Source organism: Patella vulgata, chromosome 2 (assembly GCF_932274485.2).
Source record: "Patella vulgata chromosome 2, xgPatVulg1.2, whole genome shotgun sequence".
In the NCBI taxonomy this organism is placed as follows: domain Eukaryota; kingdom Metazoa; phylum Mollusca; class Gastropoda; family Patellidae; genus Patella; species Patella vulgata.
The window spans coordinates 80,131,233-80,153,556 of NC_065880.2; the positions used below are offsets into that span (position 1 = coordinate 80,131,233).

At 40.0% G+C, this 22,324-nt stretch overlaps 1 protein-coding gene and 2 long non-coding RNA genes across 4 annotated transcripts; 1 reads left to right on the top strand and 2 right to left on the bottom strand.

Moving 5' to 3' along the window:
- The first annotated feature begins 3,926 nt into the window (after positions 1-3,926).
- LOC126809924 (acetylcholine receptor subunit beta-like 2) lies at positions 3,927-16,590 on the top strand. 2 transcript variants are annotated; one of them, XM_050534801.2, is made up of 8 exons: positions 3,928-4,104; positions 7,026-7,183; positions 9,498-9,652; positions 10,649-11,106; positions 12,430-12,516; positions 13,375-13,493; positions 14,438-14,588; positions 15,480-16,590. In XM_050534801.2, exons 1-8 carry the CDS (start codon positions 4,050-4,052, stop codon positions 15,668-15,670), a joined length of 1,374 nt encoding a protein of 457 aa, XP_050390758.2. In that variant the 5' UTR covers positions 3,928-4,049; the 3' UTR covers positions 15,671-16,590. The 2 variants fall into 2 exon arrangements, with proteins under 2 accessions (XP_050390759.2, XP_050390758.2); XM_050534802.2 differs by lacking the exon at positions 7,026-7,183 and having other exon boundaries at positions 3,927-4,104.
- A 1,294-nt stretch (positions 16,591-17,884) lies between these two features.
- LOC130010842 (uncharacterized) lies at positions 17,885-19,511 on the bottom strand. Its single transcript, XR_008786115.1, has 3 exons — positions 19,428-19,511; positions 18,906-19,006; positions 17,885-18,010 (listed from the first exon to the last, which is right to left on the bottom strand). It is a non-coding gene; the product is annotated as an uncharacterized LOC130010842 (long non-coding RNA).
- An 854-nt stretch (positions 19,512-20,365) lies between these two features.
- LOC130010843 (uncharacterized) lies at positions 20,366-22,143 on the bottom strand. Its single transcript, XR_008786116.1, has 3 exons — positions 22,013-22,143; positions 21,210-21,335; positions 20,366-20,477 (listed from the first exon to the last, which is right to left on the bottom strand). It is a non-coding gene; the product is annotated as an uncharacterized LOC130010843 (long non-coding RNA).
- Between the last annotated feature and the right edge of the window lie 181 nt (positions 22,144-22,324).

The following is a 22,324-nucleotide window of genomic DNA, read 5'->3' on the forward strand; positions in this document are numbered from 1 at the left end:
ATTCTCATAACGTGAACCCACAAGGGTTAAACACGGAGCATTCCCAATGTTGGCCGAGAAAGTTGCTCGGATTTTCCGTCGCGGTTTCCCCCATGTCAGTGGTGCAGGACGGAGTGCCTGGCAAGGTTAGTATCTATAGTTGTTTGAGTGGGACAAACAACATTAGCTTGCACGTAAAAGAACCAATGACAGTTGGAATTCGATATAAATGTAGACCGTAGCGCCACTGTCTGGGCGAAATTTCCCTCATATCACACTACATGGCGTATGCCTGTCTTCATTAGCCCAGTAGGACGTTAAACCCCAATTTCATTGATTCATTGCGAGAAGAGCGAGCGGGTACAAGGGAGATAAATACAGTTTAACAGGCTGGATTAAGACCAATAACTTTCTCTCCAACTGACCTCACAGTTAAATGGAAGACACTGGGGTGATCATAAGATTTATAATCAAAAAGAGCACAGCATGCCACAATCATCTGATAAAATATTGCAACATTTCAGAATATTAAGCATTTGTATATCTATGAGAAATTTGGCTGAACGGACAATCTGTAATGTAAAGTAAATTTATAAAGTGCACGCTCAAAACCCATATCCTACATTATAATAGAATACTAGCCCCTATTTTATAAAGCGCGTGTTGAAGATTAACTTCGATGTATTATGACAGTGCACGCTTAAACCCCGCTAAATTATGATATAATACTAATCCCTGTATTATAAAGTGCACACTTATGATATAATAAATAATAAGCCTATATTAAAAGTGCATGTTTAAGACTCCTCCATATATTACAAATTGCATGTTTAAGACTCCCCATTATATTATGACAGAAACATAGTGCACATATTTACGATAAGTTAAGTTTTTCAAATGGGATATTTGTGGGTAATTGCTGGAACATTCCCAATATGAACTTTAATTTTTGAGTACTCCGACAACTGCCCAACCCATTGGGCATGACGGGGTAACTAAATGGTGTACACAATTCTCACTTATAAGCAGGGGTTATTAATATGTTTGAATATTTAACGGTAAACTACAGAAAACAGTGGATGGTGGTTATTCATCTGAGGACAGGTAAACCTTCATAAAATCACCTGCCCGTAAATATATAGCGGGTCAATTTTGTATTTTTACATATTTAAAGGCGTGCGTCGTTTTATTTTAACTGTGGGAGTGGGGGGGGGGGGAGGGCTTAAGTGTGCACTTTCGATCATAAGACCTGTCATTCAGTCACCTGTGTGGTTTTCTCCGTGTGGGTTTTCTTCCCGTTTCTGACGACCCATACGCACAAGCGAAATATTGAAATAAAGATTATCACCCTAAATGACCTAGCCTGTATTGAGTGGACGTTAAACCCCATGCCCCACTAGAACGGCATCTACTGTAAACCGGCCGAAGAGCACATAATCGTGTGCACAGTCCATCTACAAATTTGACCATTGAAAAGAGTACTAGCGACATTCCACCAAAAGCGCCCAAGTAGGGTGTACAGTCCAGTCCATCAACAAGCTTGACCACCCTACCCCCACCTCGAAAAAAACATCCCACCTTTTTTATTTGGATTACGTAATTTGGCCCTTGACAGGAATAGTAGCGACACCCAACCCCAGCCCATGCAGCCGATCATAAGCTTAACCCCCCCACCCCCGCTCCCCCACGCCAAAAAAACCCAACCCACCCCATCTTTTGCATCATAAGGTTTGTCATTGGGGCAAATAGCGTAGTTTCGATTCCCCGCTTATAGGTGACAAGGCCTAGGGTCGCCTGTCCAACCTCGTAGGTTTTCTCCGGGTCCTCCGATTTCCTTGCACTACTAAAGACCCCTAAGCGCATGTGAATTATTGAAATCGAATTGAACCATGTGTTAGTCCCGAAATTCCATTTCTTCCCCTCCTTCTTTTCTTATAGGTCGTTTTCACCTGCACTGTCTACATGCCGAATACTCTTATTTTGCGGGGGGATCGCGTGGCTAAGTGGGTAAGACGCTGGCTCGCTAGCCTGGAGGTCGGGTGTTCGATCCCTGCATTGACCGAGAAAGTTCATCTAGATTTTCCGGCGTGGTTCCCCCTTGTCAGTGATGCAGGACGGAGGGCCTGACAAGGACAGCTGTCTAGTCCTTCGGATGAGACGAAAAACCGAGGTCCCGTGTATATATTGGAATGCACGTAAAAGATCCCTTGGCAGTTGGAATTCGATATAAGAGTAGGCGATAGTGCCGCTGCCAGAGCAAAATTTCCCTCATAGCACACTGTATGGCGTATGCCCGTCTTCATTAGCCCAGCATAGGAGCAGAACAGTAGGACGTTAAACCCCATTTCATTTCATTTCATTTCTTATTTTGCGCATTCGGATTACGTTTTGTCTGCGGTATCACTTCTGTATTCGTTTAACAGTATTTATACTGCAAATGAAATGAATTATGGTTTAACGTCCTACATTTCTGCACCGACTGAAATACCCCATAAAGTGTGCTATGGTCGACATTTCGCTCGGACATCGACACTACGACATACTCTGATTTCGAATTCCCACGCCAGTGTGTATACGGGACCTCGGTTTCTCGTCCTATCCTTGGCAGGCCAGCCGTCCTGTAACATTAGCAAGGGTGGGCCACGCCGGATATACCCGAGGAACCACCTCGACCAACAATGGGAGCGAACCCGAGACCTCCACTTTAACGTCTTACTGACTGAGTCACCACGGCTCCCATTTTATAATGCCCACACAGCTGTACAGTTCTTAAAAGTACCCTGGCGCTATCCCCACAAAAGAGGAAACTATTGTTCTGATGTTAAACCAGATCCGCTCATAGTCGTTTAGGTGAAACGAATAACCAACGTCCCGTGTACATATTGGCGTGCATGTAAAACAACCCGTGCCTTAGCGTCGTTGTCCCGGCAAAGTTTCCCTCATGACGTATGGACGTCTTCATTAGCTCACCGGGAGTAGGACGCTAAACCCCGGTCAGTTCGGATCTAGCACAGTAACCAAGAGTTTGGAGGTTCGACATCGACATTAGAATTCCATAAACATTAGGCGGAAACGCAGCTCTCTATACACACTTCTCCTCATGGTATACTGTTATTTCGTTCAGACACTTTTTTTTTAAACCAGTTCAAAATGGCCGGGGTTTTTAAGAAGGACCGTGTTGCGTTCACACGTATTATAATCCAAACAAGTTTAACTATTCTGATTTCTTCGGTCGGAGGTTAAAGTTAACTACCCATGGGTAGCCTATATTCTTTATTCGGTTCTCGCAGGCTTTCGTGAACACTGGCACTCTCTGGCCCCGATATTTTCCCAGGAATGTAACTTACTGCGTACAGCCAACCCGTTCAGGCGGCTAACATGAACCAGTTTTATAAAAAGCCTTCGCAAGCTGGGTGTTTTAAACTGGTTTATTTGCCCCACATTTGCGTTCAGACGACAAAAGTTAAACTGGTTTAACGATCCCTGGAGTTTTTAAACCAGTTCAACTTAAGCGACTGAACGGGTTATGGATGAAGTGTGCATGGTGTATGAATGGCGTGTGTATGGCATATGTATGGCGTATACATGCAGTGTGCTATGAAGTGCTAAGAAATATAAAAAAAGCATATGTTTGTCCCAAAATGACAATTTGTGTCGATTGGATATTAATCCCACGTTCTCTCTCCCTCCCTCCCCCCTCTCTCTCCATACACTCGTTTTCGAGGTTTAAAGCAAATGTGATAGGGCTGCTTCTATGTAACCGGCGAAAACGCGTACGTGGAAAACGGGCTTAAGTATTGATGTTTGGGATACTGCCTGATCGCGACACACATGGTTTAATGCATACAGATGTAAATGTCTATACCTACCTTTAATCATTTATATAAAACTGTCTTCGCTATTCTTGAATTCGTTTAAGTTATTTTATATCTAAAAAATACGATGCAAGGTTGTGTTGTTTAAGCAAAGAGTTTCTATGAAGTAGATACGAGTTCGTATCAGATTTCTTATTAGTAATTAATGTTAGAGACTTGAGACACTCATACACGCCCCCCTTTCCTGACTTCAAGATGAAAACGTGGACTCTATGTGGGATATTATTTATGGATATTATTGTTACACAAGGTAAGTTTCATTCTCATTTCAATATAAATTATTGATGCCTAAATGAATCGAATTAGAAGGCGCTAATCCCTTTTGATGTGGATCAAGTTAGAGTATTTAATTAGGTTGATCTGATGTCCTTGTGATTGGGAAAGATTTATATGATTAAAGTTTTGATTTGAATGACGTCATTTGCAGTAAGTGATATTTAGGGATATAAAGGGCCATGATAATGTGTTGTTTTTGGGTTTTTTTTAAAAAATACTCTTCCTTGGCTGTATGTTTCGTATATTTTTTTATTCTACATGTATATATCTTTGGCTAGATCTAGTTCTTAAGGTCACCTCCAGATTTCTTCAAGGTCACTGAGATGTAAATAAGGCTAGGGCACGTGACGGTTGACGAGATTGCCGGATAGGGTTTGGGTAAAGGTTAGGGCTAGGTCCAGTTCTTAAGGCCACCTCCAGATTTTGCCAAGGTCGCTGTGATGTAAAAAAGGTTAGGGTACGTGACTGTTGACGAGATTGCGGGATAGAGTTTGGGTAAAGGTTAGGGCTAGGTCCAGGGTTAGGGTCAGCGCTAGCCTTATTTACATCTCCTGACCTTTGACCAAATCTGGAGGCGACCATAACAAATAGACCTAACCATATATCTGGCCACTATTTCGTATTTTTTTTAAATACCATTGCCTGGATATTTTAAAATATACTAAACAGCAAAAAAAAAACAAACCAAAAAACAAAAAAACGTGAGTACGATTTAAAAATCAGAGAGGCACTTTAATCAGATCATTTTAGAAAACGACTGACTAAAAGGATAAATGGATCAAAGCAATTTCAAGACATTACGAGAAGGTTTAGAGTCTGTACACAGTCTCTATATCAGTATCCAGCGTGTCCACCGCGAGTGTCAATAACAGCAGCGCAGCGTCTGTACATGGAGCGGACCAGACGATTGATGAACGCCATTGACACCTGGAACCACACTCTCAGAGAAGCCTGGCGCAATCCATCGGCTGTGTTTGATCTCGGTACGACGTTATTAAGTCTCCTCTGAAGTTCATCACAAAGATGTTCAATCGGGTTTCAGTCGGGACTAAGGGCTGGCCAGTGCATAACGTTGACACCGTTCTGCTGTAGAAAGTCCAAGTAACTCTGGCGGTGTGAGCACGGGCGTTGTCATGCTGGAAAGCGTTGTTTCGATGACGTGCGAAATGTTGTATGCCGTGGGGTCAGAGAGTTTGATTGATGTAGCGCACTGCTGGGCCAAGATTTTGGAACACCACAGGACCCACTCTGTGATTCAGACCGATTCCACTCCAAACCATTATGCTTGGACCTCCCCATGACCCACTCTCTGGTTCAGGCCGATTCCACCCCAAACCATTATGCTTGAAATTCCCGCTGGCCACGTCGACGCCATATTCTGGTTCTGCCATCAGCGGTTGATACGCGATACTGACTCTCATCTGTGAACAGAAGAGTTCTCCATTGCCTGTGTCACCAGTTCTGGTGTTTTTGGGCAAACTGCAGACGTTCACGTCGATGGCGAGGAGTGGGGATCGGTCCACGGTAAGATCTACGGCAATGGATGTTCTTTCTAGTGAGACGTCGGCGCACTGTATCGGTATTTATGGGTCTTTTGTATGTTCCCACTATCGGACGTGCTGTCTCAGATGCCTGTGTGAAGGGATTCTATGCGTGCTGTCGCACAACATGACAGTCTTGCGCCTTGTGGTACAATCTAATTAAATACAGATCTATATTTCATTTCGTTTCCGTGGTGTTGGTAGCCCGAAAGCGTTGCTGAAGCCTATAGATGGTCGGAACATTGACCTGGAAGTGATTGGCAACGGCTTGGGCAGTGTCGAGTCTTCTAAGCGCCTGGCTCCTCTGGGCTGTCGTGAGTCGTGGCATGCTGCTGACGTTGTAGTGTGAATGATTCAACCAGGTATGGGGTGCCTTTTATAGGGCTGGTTCTGGTGAACAGCACGTGCAGCATGAGTTACATGAAAATCATGGAGAACACATAACCATTTCAGAAGTCAGGGTCGTTTTTTTGAGAACATTTCCTGGGTTCAATTCTGTGTTTGGCTCCCCCCCCCCACCTAATATTTTGGCCGCAAGTACCCTTTTCTCCAGATTATAGCACGCATGTAACTATTCTATTAAAAACATAAAGGTTTGAATTTAACATAGAAGTGAGTAGAAGTGAGACTTCTAGAACGTAGGCTTTCAAAAGAAGAAAACCCTGCTATGCTCTATACTGTTCCCAGGGTTAAGAGACCCGCGGTTGCGAGGGTCGCGATTAGATAACTGAATGGTCGATCTTTATTTCAAGTCTATCTCATGTCTGTTGTATCTATGACATATTAGGTAATTAGAAAAACGACGGGATACAGTTTTATTTATACTCTTTCCTTGTGCCCCTTATCCATTCACTGCTATGGCCAGTTGAAACAAGCGGTTGCCTTGCAAGATATGCCCACATTTTGTAAGAAATGGACGTGGAAGAGGTAAAATCAAAAGGGCTATCCTATCATTCAAGATCATTTGATCCTTAACATATTTAAGGTTCATCAGAATGGGACAACAATGGTAGCCCCCCCCCCCCCCCTCACCTGGATTGCCTACAAAATAAAATTTTACTTCATTGCTGAGTAATTTTATTAGCCAGAAATTGCTTAGAAATCGTCTCCGACGATCTAGATCCCCAAGAGCTCGTCTAAGGACCTAGGGTGGTAGCCCCCCACCCCCAATCAAGAATTGCTTCCGCCGGCCCTGTTTGGGAAGGAGCCTTATTGCTCAAGAATAGTTAGAGATGTGGTCACAAATATACAATAAAACATTTATGCAACGCGTCTATTCAGAGTAACATACCAACCCGACGTTTCTTTTGCTGCTTACTTTACTAATCCCTGGCCATCATTTCGTATTTTACAGTGTTGGGCGATCGAATAGTAAGTGACGCTAATAAAAACGAAGCGCAACTGTATAAAGATTTATTTACTAATTATACTAATGCCATAATGCCATTGAAGAATGAAACAGGATCGGTAACTGTACGTCTTGGATTATCATTGTACAGTATAATAGAAATGGTAAGTTATGAAGTAACTTTAAAGATGCATTATGTAAATGAAATGGGGTTTAACGTCTGACTGGACTACTGAAGACGGGCATGCACAATATGAGGGAAATTTTTCCCAGACAACGGCACTAAGGCCTACTCTCATACCGAATTCCAAATATAAGTCTGGATGCGTTGTCAACATTTGAGAATAATAGGTCATTGGCTAGATTATCCGGTCTTTTACTTCATCATAAACAAAGTCTAAGGGAGGTAACTAGTCCAAAAACAAGATGTTGACGCCCATGAAATTAATTTAAGAATGCCATTTCAGAAAATCCATTTGATTGCATTGCGAGTTCAATATCAAACAGTCTTAAAAAAAATTTATTGTAAAATTTCTTTCTTCATGGGCCATATCTGTTGATTCTTTTTAACCCTAAATCGTCACGATTCATATTTGTTTATATTAATGCAAGAATTGGGGGATTTTTTGTGGGAAGGGGCACAACTGTTACTTGACTTGGCCAAAGATACATAAAAACCAAACACCCGGTTACGTTTGGGCAATGGAACGTTCGTCAAATATTGACAACGGTCCCAGGCCCTCCATACGTTGAAGCCTTGGAGGGTCTGGGTGACCGCGGGGGGGGGGGGGGGATGGCTGAATGGTTAGCGTGCGCGCGCTGTATCATAAAGTCTGTCATTGAGTCAACTGGCGTGGTTTCGAATCCCCGTTTGTACGTGGCAAGGAGTAGGGTCGCCTGTCCAACCTCGTGGGTTTTCTCCAGGTCCTACGGTTTCCTCCCACTGCTAAAGACCCCTACGCGCAAGCGAATTATTGAAATAAAATTAAACCATATGTTAGTCCCGAAATGACCTAGTTTGTGTCGAGTGGACGTTCAACCCCTTCTCTCCCTCTCTCTCTCTCTGGGTGACCGAGACGGGAATCTAAAAGGCTAAAATTAAGCTTAGATAATCAGATGACCATTTGAATTCTGAGACAACCAATGATGTAATGTTTTCCAGGAGTCTAGCTGCGCTGTCTTGACTTTGTAGGAGTATGGTTGAGAGAATAGATGTTCTTTTTAAACATTACATTATGCAAGAGCTAAATCTGCCTATTGCATGTCTTTTTTCCGCCTGAAATCTTATCTAAATATTTTAATTAGACATTTATTAACTTATCCAGGCAATAATCAACTCTCGATGGCATCGCCAGCCTGCGATGTTTATTGGATTAGGTTCCAATTTGCTGTTCGACTTCCTTTCATAATTAAATCATGAAGTGGATCAATTTGACTGAAATTTTCAGCAAATTCCCTTTACCGTATCTGGTTTATTAACTATTATAGTGAGAACTGCCAGCTCTTTATCTAATCTCCCATAATGTATCTTGAAGTATTCGGTATTTTATTGTTTTAAACTGGGTAACCGGCTTCGCTATAAAATCGTATGCCGTGTAAATTGTTGTCTCTCATTTTAATATCAACACCCACTTTCGAAGTACTTTAGATCGATCACTCTGGCAGAATATGTGATTTGGGTAGCCATATTTACACAGATTACGTGAAGTTCCGGGGGGGGGGGGTGACTGAACGGTTAGCACCTGCGCGCTGTATCATAAAGTCTGTCATTGAGTCAACAGGCGTGGTTTCGATTCCCCGGTTGTACGTGGCAAGGAGTAGGGTCGCCTGTCCAACCTCGTGGGTTTTCTCCGGGTCCTCCGGTTTCTTCCCATTGCTAAAGACCCCTAGGCACAAGCGAATTATGGAAATAAAATTGAACCATATCTTGGGCCTAGTTTGTGTCGAGTGGATGTTAAACCCCATTTCTCTCTCTCTCTCGCTCTCTCTCTCTCTCTCTCTCACGTGAAGTTCAGTATCCATGCCAGTCAAACAAAGATGTGTTGCAAGCTAGTGCTACACTTTTAAAGCCCCCCAAAAAGATTTACTATAGGCAGAAAATTACTCAAACCTACGGCCGACCAACGGCCAAAATAAGTCGACCGTGACCGCTTGAAAGGAATGTCACGGGTTCGTATCCCGGCGTTGCCACATCCTCAACCCCCGCACGGGGAGGCAGGTGTCAAAGATCATAGCCTTAATTATCATAACCCGAACACACGGAAGGGCAACGATGGACATAATACACACAGGGAAGGACTGGAAGCATTTACAAGAACAGACACATGGAAGGCTGGAGTTGTCGAATGGTTTGGATTGGCGATGATAGCATGGACATAGCGTGAAGACTGACGGTTATAGCATGGACAAAACAATGGCTTTGTAAAGTATTATTAGAAAATAATTGGCTGATTAGTTTTTTTTATCTTATTTTATCAGGACGAGATTAGGGAACGATTGGATGTGAGTGCCGTGCTGTTTGAGCTATGGACAGATGAGAGGCTGGAGTGGGACCCCAGCAGATATGGAAATATTAAAACTTTAAGAGTACCAGCGTCAGTGGTGTGGAGACCAGATGTTGTCTTATACAATGGGTGGGTAGAAATCATCATCATCATCGTCGTCGACGACGTTAGAATGAGAATCAGTATTCGCAATAACAGCAGCGTAATGCTGGCACAATAGCATGTTCCTGAAGCAACGACCGCGAGTTTTACAACATCTGGACGTAGCTAGATTGCTTCACAATTCTCGAACTTATAGCTACGTTATCCACAGACACATGTCAGAGATTGTGACATCGCGACCTCCGTGGAAACCTCGCCATTGAACGAACCTTGAACTTTGCAACTCAATTATCACAGGTAGACATTTTGACTTGGTATTCGCGACGACCGAGGAATCTGATAGGCTCACAAGCTGGACTTGTACCCAATCGAAATAAGCGCCAAAATATGCAGGGTACTACATCAAGGCCTTGATAAGATGTACGTAGTTAAAGCGAGATCAAGCCTTCTATTTAAGATGGCACAATATATGGTTGAATCGATGTATTGCGATTCACCTTCTTACGATTCCCGTATAGAAACGCGAGACGTTGAATCGAGGTATCGCAATTTTTTTTTTTATGTTTTTGACGCTTCAGTAAGTAACTCGTCACAAATTATCCATAGGTCCTTATATTGATCCACATCAACATTGTGATGCGAAACAGTTTTATTTCTTCGACATTTTCAGGACTAAAAATATTAATTATTCATTTATCCTGTTGTTTTCTTGGTAAATATTGACCTGGTTATGAATCGTGTCGTAACACCTGCATCGCAATAGGTATCGTATCGTGACTGCAGTGGCAAAACTCAGCACTAAGCAGCAGTAGCAGCAGCAGCAGCAGCAGCAGTAGCGTCCAAAATGCTGATGACTAGACGCAATTCCTCGCCAAGTCTCGTCCTGTGTCACTGATAGGGGTGGGGGTGGGGGTAGTGGGTGGAAGTCACCCTTGCATTTTATTCACATCTTTCGGGTCTTCTTGGACAATAAAATACCAAAGCAGTTTGGGGTTTTCTTTCAAATATTCTTTTCTATTTTAGGATGGGAGATGAGCGTACGTTTAACGACCAATCAGTAGGTATATATAACGGAATTATATTGTGGATACCAGCTATGCGCTTGCAAGCGACGTGTGAGGGAAATTTACTTAGATTCCCGTTTGATAAGCAAACGTGTAAATTTAATTTTGGATCATGGACATATCACGGGAACGAACTTAATCTTACGTATCTGGGTGGTAACGCATTAGAAGCCTACAAGTTAAGTGAATTTGTTGCAAGTGGGAATGACTGGAAGTTATTAGAGTATACGGCTGACATACTTGTTTTACATTACCCTTGTTGTTCCGAGCCATATCATACTATGGTCTTTACTGTGGTGCTTGAAAGGAAACCAATGTATTATATACACGTTTATATTCTACCTGCTGTTATCTTGTCTTTATTGATTCCTTTTCAACTTTTTCTACCACCAGAATCAAGAGAAAGACTCACGGTTGGTAAGTACTAAATGACAACATTAAAAAAAGAAATGAAATTGGGTTTAACGTCCTACTGTTCTACTCCTATACTGGGCTAATGAAGACGGGCATACAGCGTGCTATGAGGGAAATTTTGCCCGGGCGACACTGTTGCCTACTCTTATATCGAATTCCAACTGCCCGGGCAGCGGCATCAAATTCCAACTGCCAAGGGATCTTTTACGTGCATTCCAATGTATACACGAGACCTCATTTTTTCGTCTCATCCGAAGGACTAGACAGCTGTCCTTTATGCCCTCCGTTCTGCACCACTGACAAGGGGAAACCACGTCGGAAAATCCCGATGAACTTTCTCGGCAAATGCAGGGATCGAACACCCGACCTCCAGACTAGCGAGCCAGTGTCTTACCCATCTAGCCACCGTGGCTCCGACAACATAAAAATAATGATCAGTAATGATTGTTATGATTTTACACAATCTGATTAAAACTCAGATCATATTTCGTTCCGTTTTTTATGCAGTTCAAAATTCCGTTTTTCTTGTTTTCACAAAACTAGGATCTGAAAGAGTTATAACATAGCCCGCGTTCTGCTTGAAGTGAGGGGTTAGCCAATGAAACGGTCTGTTACGATGAGTTCTTTGCGTGTGATGCACGGAATGTGGGTGAACCACTAGACACGTCAACATTGATTGATTAATCAATGTCTCACGTCATAGTGGGAGAGATGGGGTTTAACGTCCACTCGACACAAACTAGGTCATTTCGGGACTAACATATGGTTTAATTTTTTATTTCAATAACTCGCTTGCGCGTAGGGTTATTTAGCAGTGGGAGGAAACCGGAGGACCCGGAGAAAATCCCTCGAGGTTGGGCAGGCGACCCTACTCCTTGTCACGTACTCAATGACAGGCCTTATGATACAGCGCGCACGTGCTAACCATTCGCCCCCACCCCCACCCCCCCGCCCCCTAATTAAAAGAGCCAAGCGTTCTATTACGTACCAAGGGACCGCGGGTTGTCTTCGTATCCGAACTACGGGAAACTATCCATTGTTAGGTTCCATACCCTGTTCCATTGACAAGGAAACCTTCTCGGTCAGCACGGGAATCGAACCTGGTACACCCTGGTTAGTGCTCCGGCGTCTTACTTTCTATGATACTCAAGCTACAAGATGTTCACATTGGCAGTTAGAATTCGATATAAGCATGGGTCATAGCGCCGCTGTCCGGGCAAAATTTCCCTCGCAGCACACTGTATGGCATATGCCCGTCTTCATTATCCCAGTCGGAGCAGAACAGTAGGACGTTAAACTTTCATTTCTATCGTTTATCTGTTTCAGGTTCTATATTGATAATATCTAATATAATGATGATATTCAAGCTACAAGAGATTCTACCAATACAACATGTGACACTACCATTACTTGGTAAGATTTTAAACTAGTCAGACTAAGAATTAAAACTAATAAACAAAATAGAACTGGTAAGCTGTGAATCTGTGTCTTCTTACCGCGTGCGTGATGTATAATATTGATAAAATATAATAATATTATATGATATTTAGTGTAAATCGGTATATAAAATGAGGGTGGGGGAGATGAGTTTTAAAAAAAAATGGTATTACTACGTCCAATGTAAACAACGCACGTTTTTTTTAACGTTGTATGACGTGGCAGTGTGGAGTTAGCTCGATTTTCGTTTTTCGATATTGGTGAATATTAAAAAATGAGCTACTCGTTTTTCGATATTGGCGAATAACGAATAACAAGTAGCTCGTTTTTCGATATTGGCGAATAACAAGCTACTTGTTTTTCGCTATTCAAACATAGATGTCAAGAAAGCAGATTCGATGTGTATATGTAGAGAAGGTCACAAAAAATCATTTGATTAAAAAAGTTTTCAAAACAACTAAAGATGTCATAAATGAAGATGTCTGGGCAGTGGATTCATATAAAAACTGCTCTTTTCCTTGTTTTTGATATTTTCGAATTACGAAAAACGAGATTTAATGCAATATGTTTTGGAAACATTCATATACATGATAAAAATATCTGTTATTTTGAGATCTAAGTTTAAATGTCGAAAAACGAGTAGCTTTTGTTATTTGCCCGGGCAAAATTTACCTCATAGCACATTGTATGGCGTATGCCCGTCTTCATTAGCCCAGTTGGCGCTATAAAGTAGGTTGTTAAACCCCATTTTATTTTCGTATTGCGTTTGCAAATTCTAAATGATGCATATTTTGGCGAGTTGACTCCCTTTACACCCATGAATTATATTTTCAGGTATCTTCTATAGTTTAAATCTGATCTGGTCATTCCTCTCTTTAATAGCAACTATATGTGTTCTAAATGTACATAACAGAGGACCTAGACGAGGCAGGGTGCCCGATATCATTAGATGGGTAAGTAAACGATATCAGTAGGTGGGTAAGTAAAAATGATATCATTAGATGGGTAAGTAAACGATATCATTAGATGGGTTAATAATAAATATCATTAGATGGGTAAATAAACATCATTAGATGCCATGGGTACGTAAACGATTTTGTTAGACAGGTGAGTAAACGATATCATTAGATGGGTAAGTAAACGACATCATTAGATGACAACGTAAACGATATCATTAGATGGGTAATGAAACGATATCATTAGTGTAACACTACAGATACCAGAAGATCAGCATAATTGATAAGACCTTTATTAAGAACATGAAATAGACATAATGCAGGATGAGCTCTATTCAAAGTCTGTCTTACTGACAATAAACCCCTGCTTATATAGCATACGACAATTAGGGAAAATGGACAAGAGTGAATCATCATTTATGGTATTGTTTATTTATCTGATTATGGTATTTGTAACTGCACTGCGTATGTCCTTTGAAGTCATGAAGTTCTACCGTGTGTTATACACAGATCATGTGTAGCTTGTAAAGGACATGTGTAGCTTGTAAAGGACGTGTTGTGTTTAATAAGATCGTATGCAGTCCGTGCCTTAACAGAAGTTTACACAGAGTTGAAACGTCAATATCATATATTATCAAATCCAGCAGAGGTCATAAAGGTCTATGCACCTAAACGATCGTTCATTTTGATGAAAGGTATAGATCACTTTGTCACATTAGATGGGTAACAGATACGGGGTAACGGGCTATCGAAATAACAGACTGGCAGATTTTTTGTTCTCTATTTATTAAGCTAGAGAGACCCATATTCCATTTGTTTGATATACAGTAAACGACTCGAACATTTTGGGGTAGAATTGTTTGAAATTAAAGGAATATGTCGGTCAAAAATAAATTTTACCAAAAAATGCCATTAATCGTTTTCTTCTTCTGCCATTCCAGGTTTTCTTACGAAGTCTAAAACGGATCGTTTGTCTGGGAAATGACAATTACTATCCACTTAGTTCAACTGATTGTGTTTCAATGAAAGGTTTAGAGAATCCAGTGTTGAGCAGCTCGACTGATGGACAGAAAGCAAAAGAAACTAACAACGGTAATTATAGGAAACAATTAGCCTATGTGTCACTCGGCAAACCTCAGCAGATTACAGTACCCTACATCTAGCCTCGACTGTATTACGAAGTCCACCATTGGAACTACTTTCAAGTTCCCGAATTACCAACGGCGTTGCCCACGACGACGCCTTTGAAGAATGTTTTATCATACAAATATTTCACAGTCTGAAGCTGTTTTTCTTTCAAGTTTATCCGATTTTCTTCAAACAAGGACAACTTTGCATTGAAAATTCTGCACACGCTTCGAAGGACCTAATTTTGATAACTTCTTTTTAAAAGCGGCAAGTTTTCCTAAAAAGTAAACCGGTGCCGCATCGCAATTGTATAGGCTTAGGTACATATATAACTTACCGCGATACAGCCGAGGTAATGGAATCTAGTGAGGTTTGCCGAGTGGCCCATATGTGTATCGTACATTATTTATCTTATATGGGCATTACGTAAGATTAGAATAAGAGTTGACAGTTCTCGCTATAATTGTAAAAACATAGAGAATGAAAAGAGAATATGTTGAAAATTTCAGTCAAATTGCTTCCATCTGAACCGAGATATTAGCCTAGTCTCGGTCGTCATTACTGACGTTGGTATGATAACAAAGTCTCGATTATCCGTTTTTACGTTAAATTATCCATAACAAAATATATTTAAATCCAGTAAATATCGCAGGCTAACGATGGCATCGAGAGTGGATTATGGTCTTTTACATGACGATTTTTGTTGACTTTTTGGTGTAGAATCAAAGAAAGGGGTTTGAAAATACATTTTCTGCCAGGTATGTATTTCTGTAATGTTGCGTCAGACTAGCAATTCTTGAATTTAAATGAACTGAAGGGAGATAACTGTGTATATTTCTATAATATATTTTGTAGGATATAAGTTAGAGGCAGATGTTGAAGATTTAAACAGACAACTGCATATTTTAACAGCACGTGCTCGTACGAACGAAGTAAAAGAGGAAATGCTTGGTGAATGGCGTCAAGTATCTCTTGTACTAGACCGTGTTCTCTTCTTTCTCTTCATGCTCACGATTTTGATATATACAGTTGTTTTACTGGGATAGGATTTATTGTATATCGATATATACACTTGTTGTACTGGGATACGATTTATTGTATATTGATATACAGTTGTTCTGCTTGAATAGGATAAATTGTATATCAATATATACAGCTGTTCTACTGGGATAAGATTTATTGTATATTGATATATACAGTTATTCTACTGGGATAGGATTTATTGTATTTTATGTATATTATTATATGTTATATCATCTACTTTATATTATTATTTATATGTTATATTATTACTTCAAAAGCATCATAATAGTTGACACACGTTCAGCTATCCACATAGAATGTCAAATAGTAAGAGTAGAATATTCCCGCCACAAGATTTTATTATTTAATGCGTTCTTCAATTCAATGTAATTTATGATATAATGAATGAGAAATTATAGTATGAAACATAAACAGTATAAATGAGATGTAGTCTAGATAAGATACAGCTCTAGCAATCTGATTAAATTACAGATCTATATTTCGTTTCGTTTTTTTTTTTACTTTCGATGACCTCTACATGTACAACATGAAGATCTGACCAGTTGTCGTGGGAGGTCGCGTCAGGAGTCTTACCAGCGGCTTTTGACCCTATTAACCAATCAGCGTTGATGTTTCTAGTAGGATACCCACAGTGGGTTTTTTTATAAACAACATTTTTATTCATGTTGTCTGAATCGGATTGGGGAACAGGCTTAGCCTATGTAGGTCCCCTCTCCCTGCAACATATCGTTTCATTGGCTAATCTCTTACATCATCCAGAACGCGGGTTGTATACAACTCTTCCAGATCCTAGTGTAGTAAAGACAAGTGAAACTATAAAACGAAACGAAATAGGATCTGTGTTTTAATCAGATTGGAGCTCTAGATGAGAAGCGAGACATTGGTACACAATTCTAGTTCTTATTATAATGTATATACTGGAATAAAGTGTTGAATGCAGTACGTCATCATTTGTGTCTGTAAACTCAGGCTATAGCATACAAAATGAAATGAAATGAAATGTTTTAATGCCCTACTGTGTTGCTCCGACTGGGCTACTGGGGGCGGGTATACGCCATACAGTGTGTCAATTGATATCGAGACAGGATATTGATATGTTCCTTCAAGCATAATTAGATTCGAAAAGCAAAAAAAATCCCGACATTTCTAACGACCCATATAGTTAACTATTAGGCTTACAGTTTGGCTACTTGACTATCAATCAGGGGATAAACGAAGGAGACGCAGTGACGAACTTTTTTTTCACCCATTGAGTTTTTGCGCCCCCTCGCAAATGGCAAGATAATCATAATGCTTAACCAGTGTCAAACATATACCGTGGGCCAGAGATAATAATACAAATTGACTCTAGCATATTCCACACAGCCCAATATTACCCGGTGGCACTGGGAGGGACCCCAACCCATTCCCTCACACACATATAAATATTGTGTTTTGGGAGGCCCGGACCGGATCTTGTTCCTCATGAAAAATCATGGATCATCACGCTCCTAATATCTATTTGTGGAATCCACAGAATATTGCCGCCATTTATGGACTTTATGTCTTTGACCATACCCCAAGCGCCTTAATTATTCACGAAATCTTAAACTAAAATGAGGACTATAATTTGAATTCTAGGTCAATGAAAATGGTGAATTCTAAAACTACATTAGCTGAAGTATTCGAGATTTTATTGTATTGAATATGCATTCCCTAAATACAGAACAAAAAGAAACCGGATTCACCAATTCCTGTAAAATCGACGTGACATGCTCGTTTGTATGATGATATTGATATGACAATTCCAAGATGGTGGTGATGACGTCATGCTCAGTTCCTATTTTTTTAAAGTACCACGCCTCAGTATTAATCTCTCTGCTTCTTCCTCTGCCTCCATCTCTACCCTCTCCCCCACCCCCGTACAATCTATCTCAAACTTTCATGTGCAAAGGGAAGGCGGATGGCCTAATGGTAAGCGTGTGCGCGTTGTATCATAAAGTCTGTCACTGAGTCAACTGGCGTGGTTTCTATTGCCCGGTTGAACGTGACAAGTGGTAGGTCCTTCAATTATCTCCGACTGCCAAAGACCCCTACGCGCAAGCGAATTATTGAAATAAAATTGTGTCGAGTGGACGCTAAACCCCATTTCTCTGTCGACCTCTCATGATTTATAATAGTATATATTGTAAATATATTTATTATTATATACAAACATAGATAATTAGCTATAAAATCTCCCTCATCAAAATGTTTCTTTATAAAACATGAACCGTGTTTTAGTGTTATAATGTCGTAAGCTGTGTGTTCTTACATCTTCTACTAGGGATCGTGGTCCACACACGAACACGTCGACTGTTTTACTGAAAATAATTCATAAAACAAAACAATATAAATAATAATTTATAATACTTAACAATATCATAATAATAAACATAACAATATATGGAACACAATTATAATAATATTGTTTTTCAGGAAAGGTCGGGGGGGGGGGGGTGGGGTGGTACGGCGTAAAGCACGCTAAAAAAGTACTCAAATTGATTATTTAACATTTAGTTAAGAACACAAAACCCCTCAAAACATAGTTCCCCTGTTGTACGTGACAAGGAGTAGGGTCGCCTGCCCAACTTCGTGGGTTTTCTCCGGTTTCCTCCCACTGCTAAAGACATCTACGCGCAAGCAAATTATTGGAATATAACTGAACCATGTGTTAGTCCCGAAATAACCTAGTTTGTTTCGAGTGGACAATTGCCGTCTGTAAGCTTTTCAAAAATAATCAACCAACGCCATAATTTCGACCGAATATCAAACGCAAAAGGGTAAATACGTCGTATGAAACTAAGAAAATAACGTAACAAATCATTAATAATATCAAACGCAAAAGGATAAATACGTCGTATCAAACTAAGAAAATAACGTAACAAATCATTAATAATATAAGTAGGTGCCGGATACAATGTTAGCAAATTTGTTGGTTAGAGTGGTCTAACGTCCACTTTCACCGAGGTTGATGTCCCTCACAGACTAAGAAAAACTCTGTCTTGTTGATGTGTATTACAATTGTATTATATTATACCTATGGACAGTTGGAATTCAATATAAATGTATAACCGTAGCGCCACTGTCCGGACGAAATTTCTCTCATAAAGCACTGTACATGTGTATGCCCGTTTTCATAAGCCCAGTTGGTGCAGTAGGACGTTAAACCCCATTTCATTGATTCTTTAGAATAGAACAACTCTAGCATCTGATTACCTTTTATGTGATTCACTTAAATGTGAAAATATTTCTGTCCAATTAGGTTTATTTAATTGTAATCGTTTGTCTATAAAATCAACAACATCCCGTGATAAGGTCTGAAACATTAATAAAACAAAAAATAATACAAACATGACCCAAGGGCAGGCAAACATAGAAAGATGGTGGATTCCATAAGCTCTCACCAAGTCTAAATCTATTTGTTAAGGCCATCTCAATTTTTGTCACAGTCGGTCAGATGTAAATAAGGTTAGGGCACGTGATTGTTAGCGAGATTGCAGGTTAGGGTAAGCATTGGGGCTAGGTCCAGGCTTTGGTTAGGGTTGAGATTAGCGCTAGCCCGGTTTGCATCTCGTGACCTATGACGAAAATTGAGCTGGTCTTATCAGTTAGCACTAACCCTCTCACCAGCTCCCAATCTTAAGATTAAAACATGTTCCAAGGGAAGTAACTCCATTTAATGTTCAATAACTTTAAAAATGAATTTTTTAAAAGTTGGACTAGTAGTTATAAACGTACCTGATGTATGGAAGGAATCTGTGTTTGTGATCGAGTAATATACAGCTGAACATCTATTTTATCGATTTCATTTCGTTCACACAGCTGAAACAAGGGAGATAAATACAGTTTAACAGGCTGGATTAAGACCAATAACTTTCTCTCCAACTGACCTCCTCGTTAAATGGATGACATTTCTTGGCTTATAATATTCAGGTGATCATAAGATTTATAATCAAAAAGAGCACAGCATGCCACAATCATCTGATAAAATATTGCAACATTCCAGAATATTAAGCATTTGTATATCTATGAGAAATTTGGCTGAACGGACAATCTGTAAAGTAAATTCATAAAGTGCACGCTCAAAACCCATATCCTACATTATAATAGAATACTAGCCCCTATTTTATAAAGCGCGTGTTGAAGATTAACTATTTAAAAAGTGCACGCTTAAGATTCCCTCCAATATATTATGATAGATAACTGACCTTTACTTTATAAAGTATAAATGTAAAACACTTAAACTCCCATCCCCGTATTTTTTGATATCATATATCATCAAGTGCACGCTAAAGACACCCCCTAGTCTATCACAGAATACTAACCCACATATTATAAAGTGCACGCTTAAGACTCCGTCCCCTATATACTACCCCATTTTTTATAAAGTGCACGCTTAAGACCACCTCCCCTATATTATAGAGAGAGAGAGAGAAGTGGGGTTTAACGTCCACTCGACACAAACTAGGTCATTTCGGGACTAACATATGGTTTAACTTTATTTCAATAATTCGCTTGCGCGTAGGGGTCTTTAGCAGTGGGAGGAAACCGTAGGCCCCGGAGAAAACCCACGAGGTTGGATCCCCTATATTATGATAGAATATTAACCCCTATATTATAAAGTGCACGCCCCGCCCCCCCCCCCCCCCACACTTATATTATGAAAGAATACTAACGGTTTTATGTGTGTTCATTATTCCATCTATAAACCATGTTATGTTCACTCGATCTCTGTTGATCCATATAAAATATACCTTCTTTAACCTAAATAACTTGTCACTACGAAATCTAGAAGATAGTCAAGTAAAATTAAAAACAAATAAAGAATTAGTCTAAGTCAAAATTACTAGCATTGAGTACTACACGGATTATATATTTACTTAAACATACATTATGCAAGAGTTAAATCTGCCTATCTTAAGTCTTTCTTAATGCATGAAATGTTATCCAGATTATTAATTAGATATTAATTAACTTATCCAGATCATAACCAACTCTCGATGTCATCGCTAGCCTGCGATATTTACTGGATTAGGATCCGATTTGCTGCTCAACTTTCATTCACCATTTAATCATGACGTGGATAATCGAGACTATGTTTCTTTTATCGTACTGACTTTTGTAATGATGATCGAGGCTCGATCGAAAATTCAATCGCTAAATTCTCGGTTCAGAGTGGATAAATTTGACTGAAATTTTCAGCAAATACCCTTTACATTATCTAGTTTTTAACTATTATAGTGAGAATTACCAGCTCTTTATCTAATCTCCCATAATGTATATTTAAGAGACAAATTGCTCAAATTAGTCAATTGAAGAATTTCTCATATTTGGAACGCATTATGGGTTTAAAATAGGATGGTCTGAATATCTAACTATTTATATGAAGAAAGCTAATTGGGTGGGCCAGTCGTTCGGATGGGACGAAAAACAGGAGTTGACATTGGTGAGCACGTAAGGGAATCCTTGATAGTTGTAATTTTCAATTAGGATTAATTTATTTTGTATAATGTTTATTACCGTAATCTATCCAAAAATGATATGAATGGCGTTACACCGATTCCGCCCGCAATACACACGGCTATTTTTGATTGGTTCATCCGACATAACGGAGAGGTAAATGGTCCGTCAATATATACAGAAAACCTACAATAAATAAACAGACGTAAACAAAAGTCTCGTATAAAGATATTACGTAATCAAAATATAAAAAAAGATGGGGTGTTCTTTTGGCGAGGGGGAGCGGGGAAGGGAGCAAGCTTATGATCGGCTACATGGCCTGGACATCCAACTTGGGCGCTTGGGGTTGGGTGTCGCTACTACTCCTGTCAAGGGACAAATTACGTAATCCAAATATAGGATGTTTTTTTCGAGGTCGGGGTAGGGTGGTCGAGCTTGTTGATGGACTGGCCTGTATACCATACTTGGGCGCTTGGGATGGGATGTCGCTAGTAGTCTTGTCAAGGGTCAAATTTGTAGATGGACTGTACACACGATGGGTGCTTTTCGGCCGGTTTAATGTATATGACTTTAAAGTGAGGCATGTGGTTTAACGTCCACTCAATACAGGCTAGGTCATTTACTGTGATAATCTTTATTTCAATATTGCGCTTGTGCGTATGGGTCGTCAGAAACGGGTAGAAATCGGTGGACCCGGAGAAAAATCCACATGAGTACATGAGTGCCCCTGCCCCTCGCCACCTGACTGAATGACAGGTCTTATGATCGAAACTACATATCTTAGACCACCACCCCTCCCACAGTTAAAATAACAGGTCGCACGCCTTTACTTATGTAAAAGTACAAGGTTTATGAGGGTTTACCTGTCTTCGGATGAATAACCACCATCCACTGTTTTCTGTAATTTACCTTTAAATATTTAAACATATTAATGTATATTTGTATCATCACCCAATAATACATTCTACAGTAGTTATCGCTTGTGTGATATATTTCATAATCCTTAAGATATATCGCTTTACATGAATTTGATTGGTCAGTTTAAAAGGAACTATTTTTTTTATTTTCAAAGAACAGTTCATTTCTTATTAAAAGTAACTTCTTTTTTTTTTATTAAAAATGACCTATTGTTATTCAACTGACCATGATGGAAACACTGGGTCAACATAAAGGAC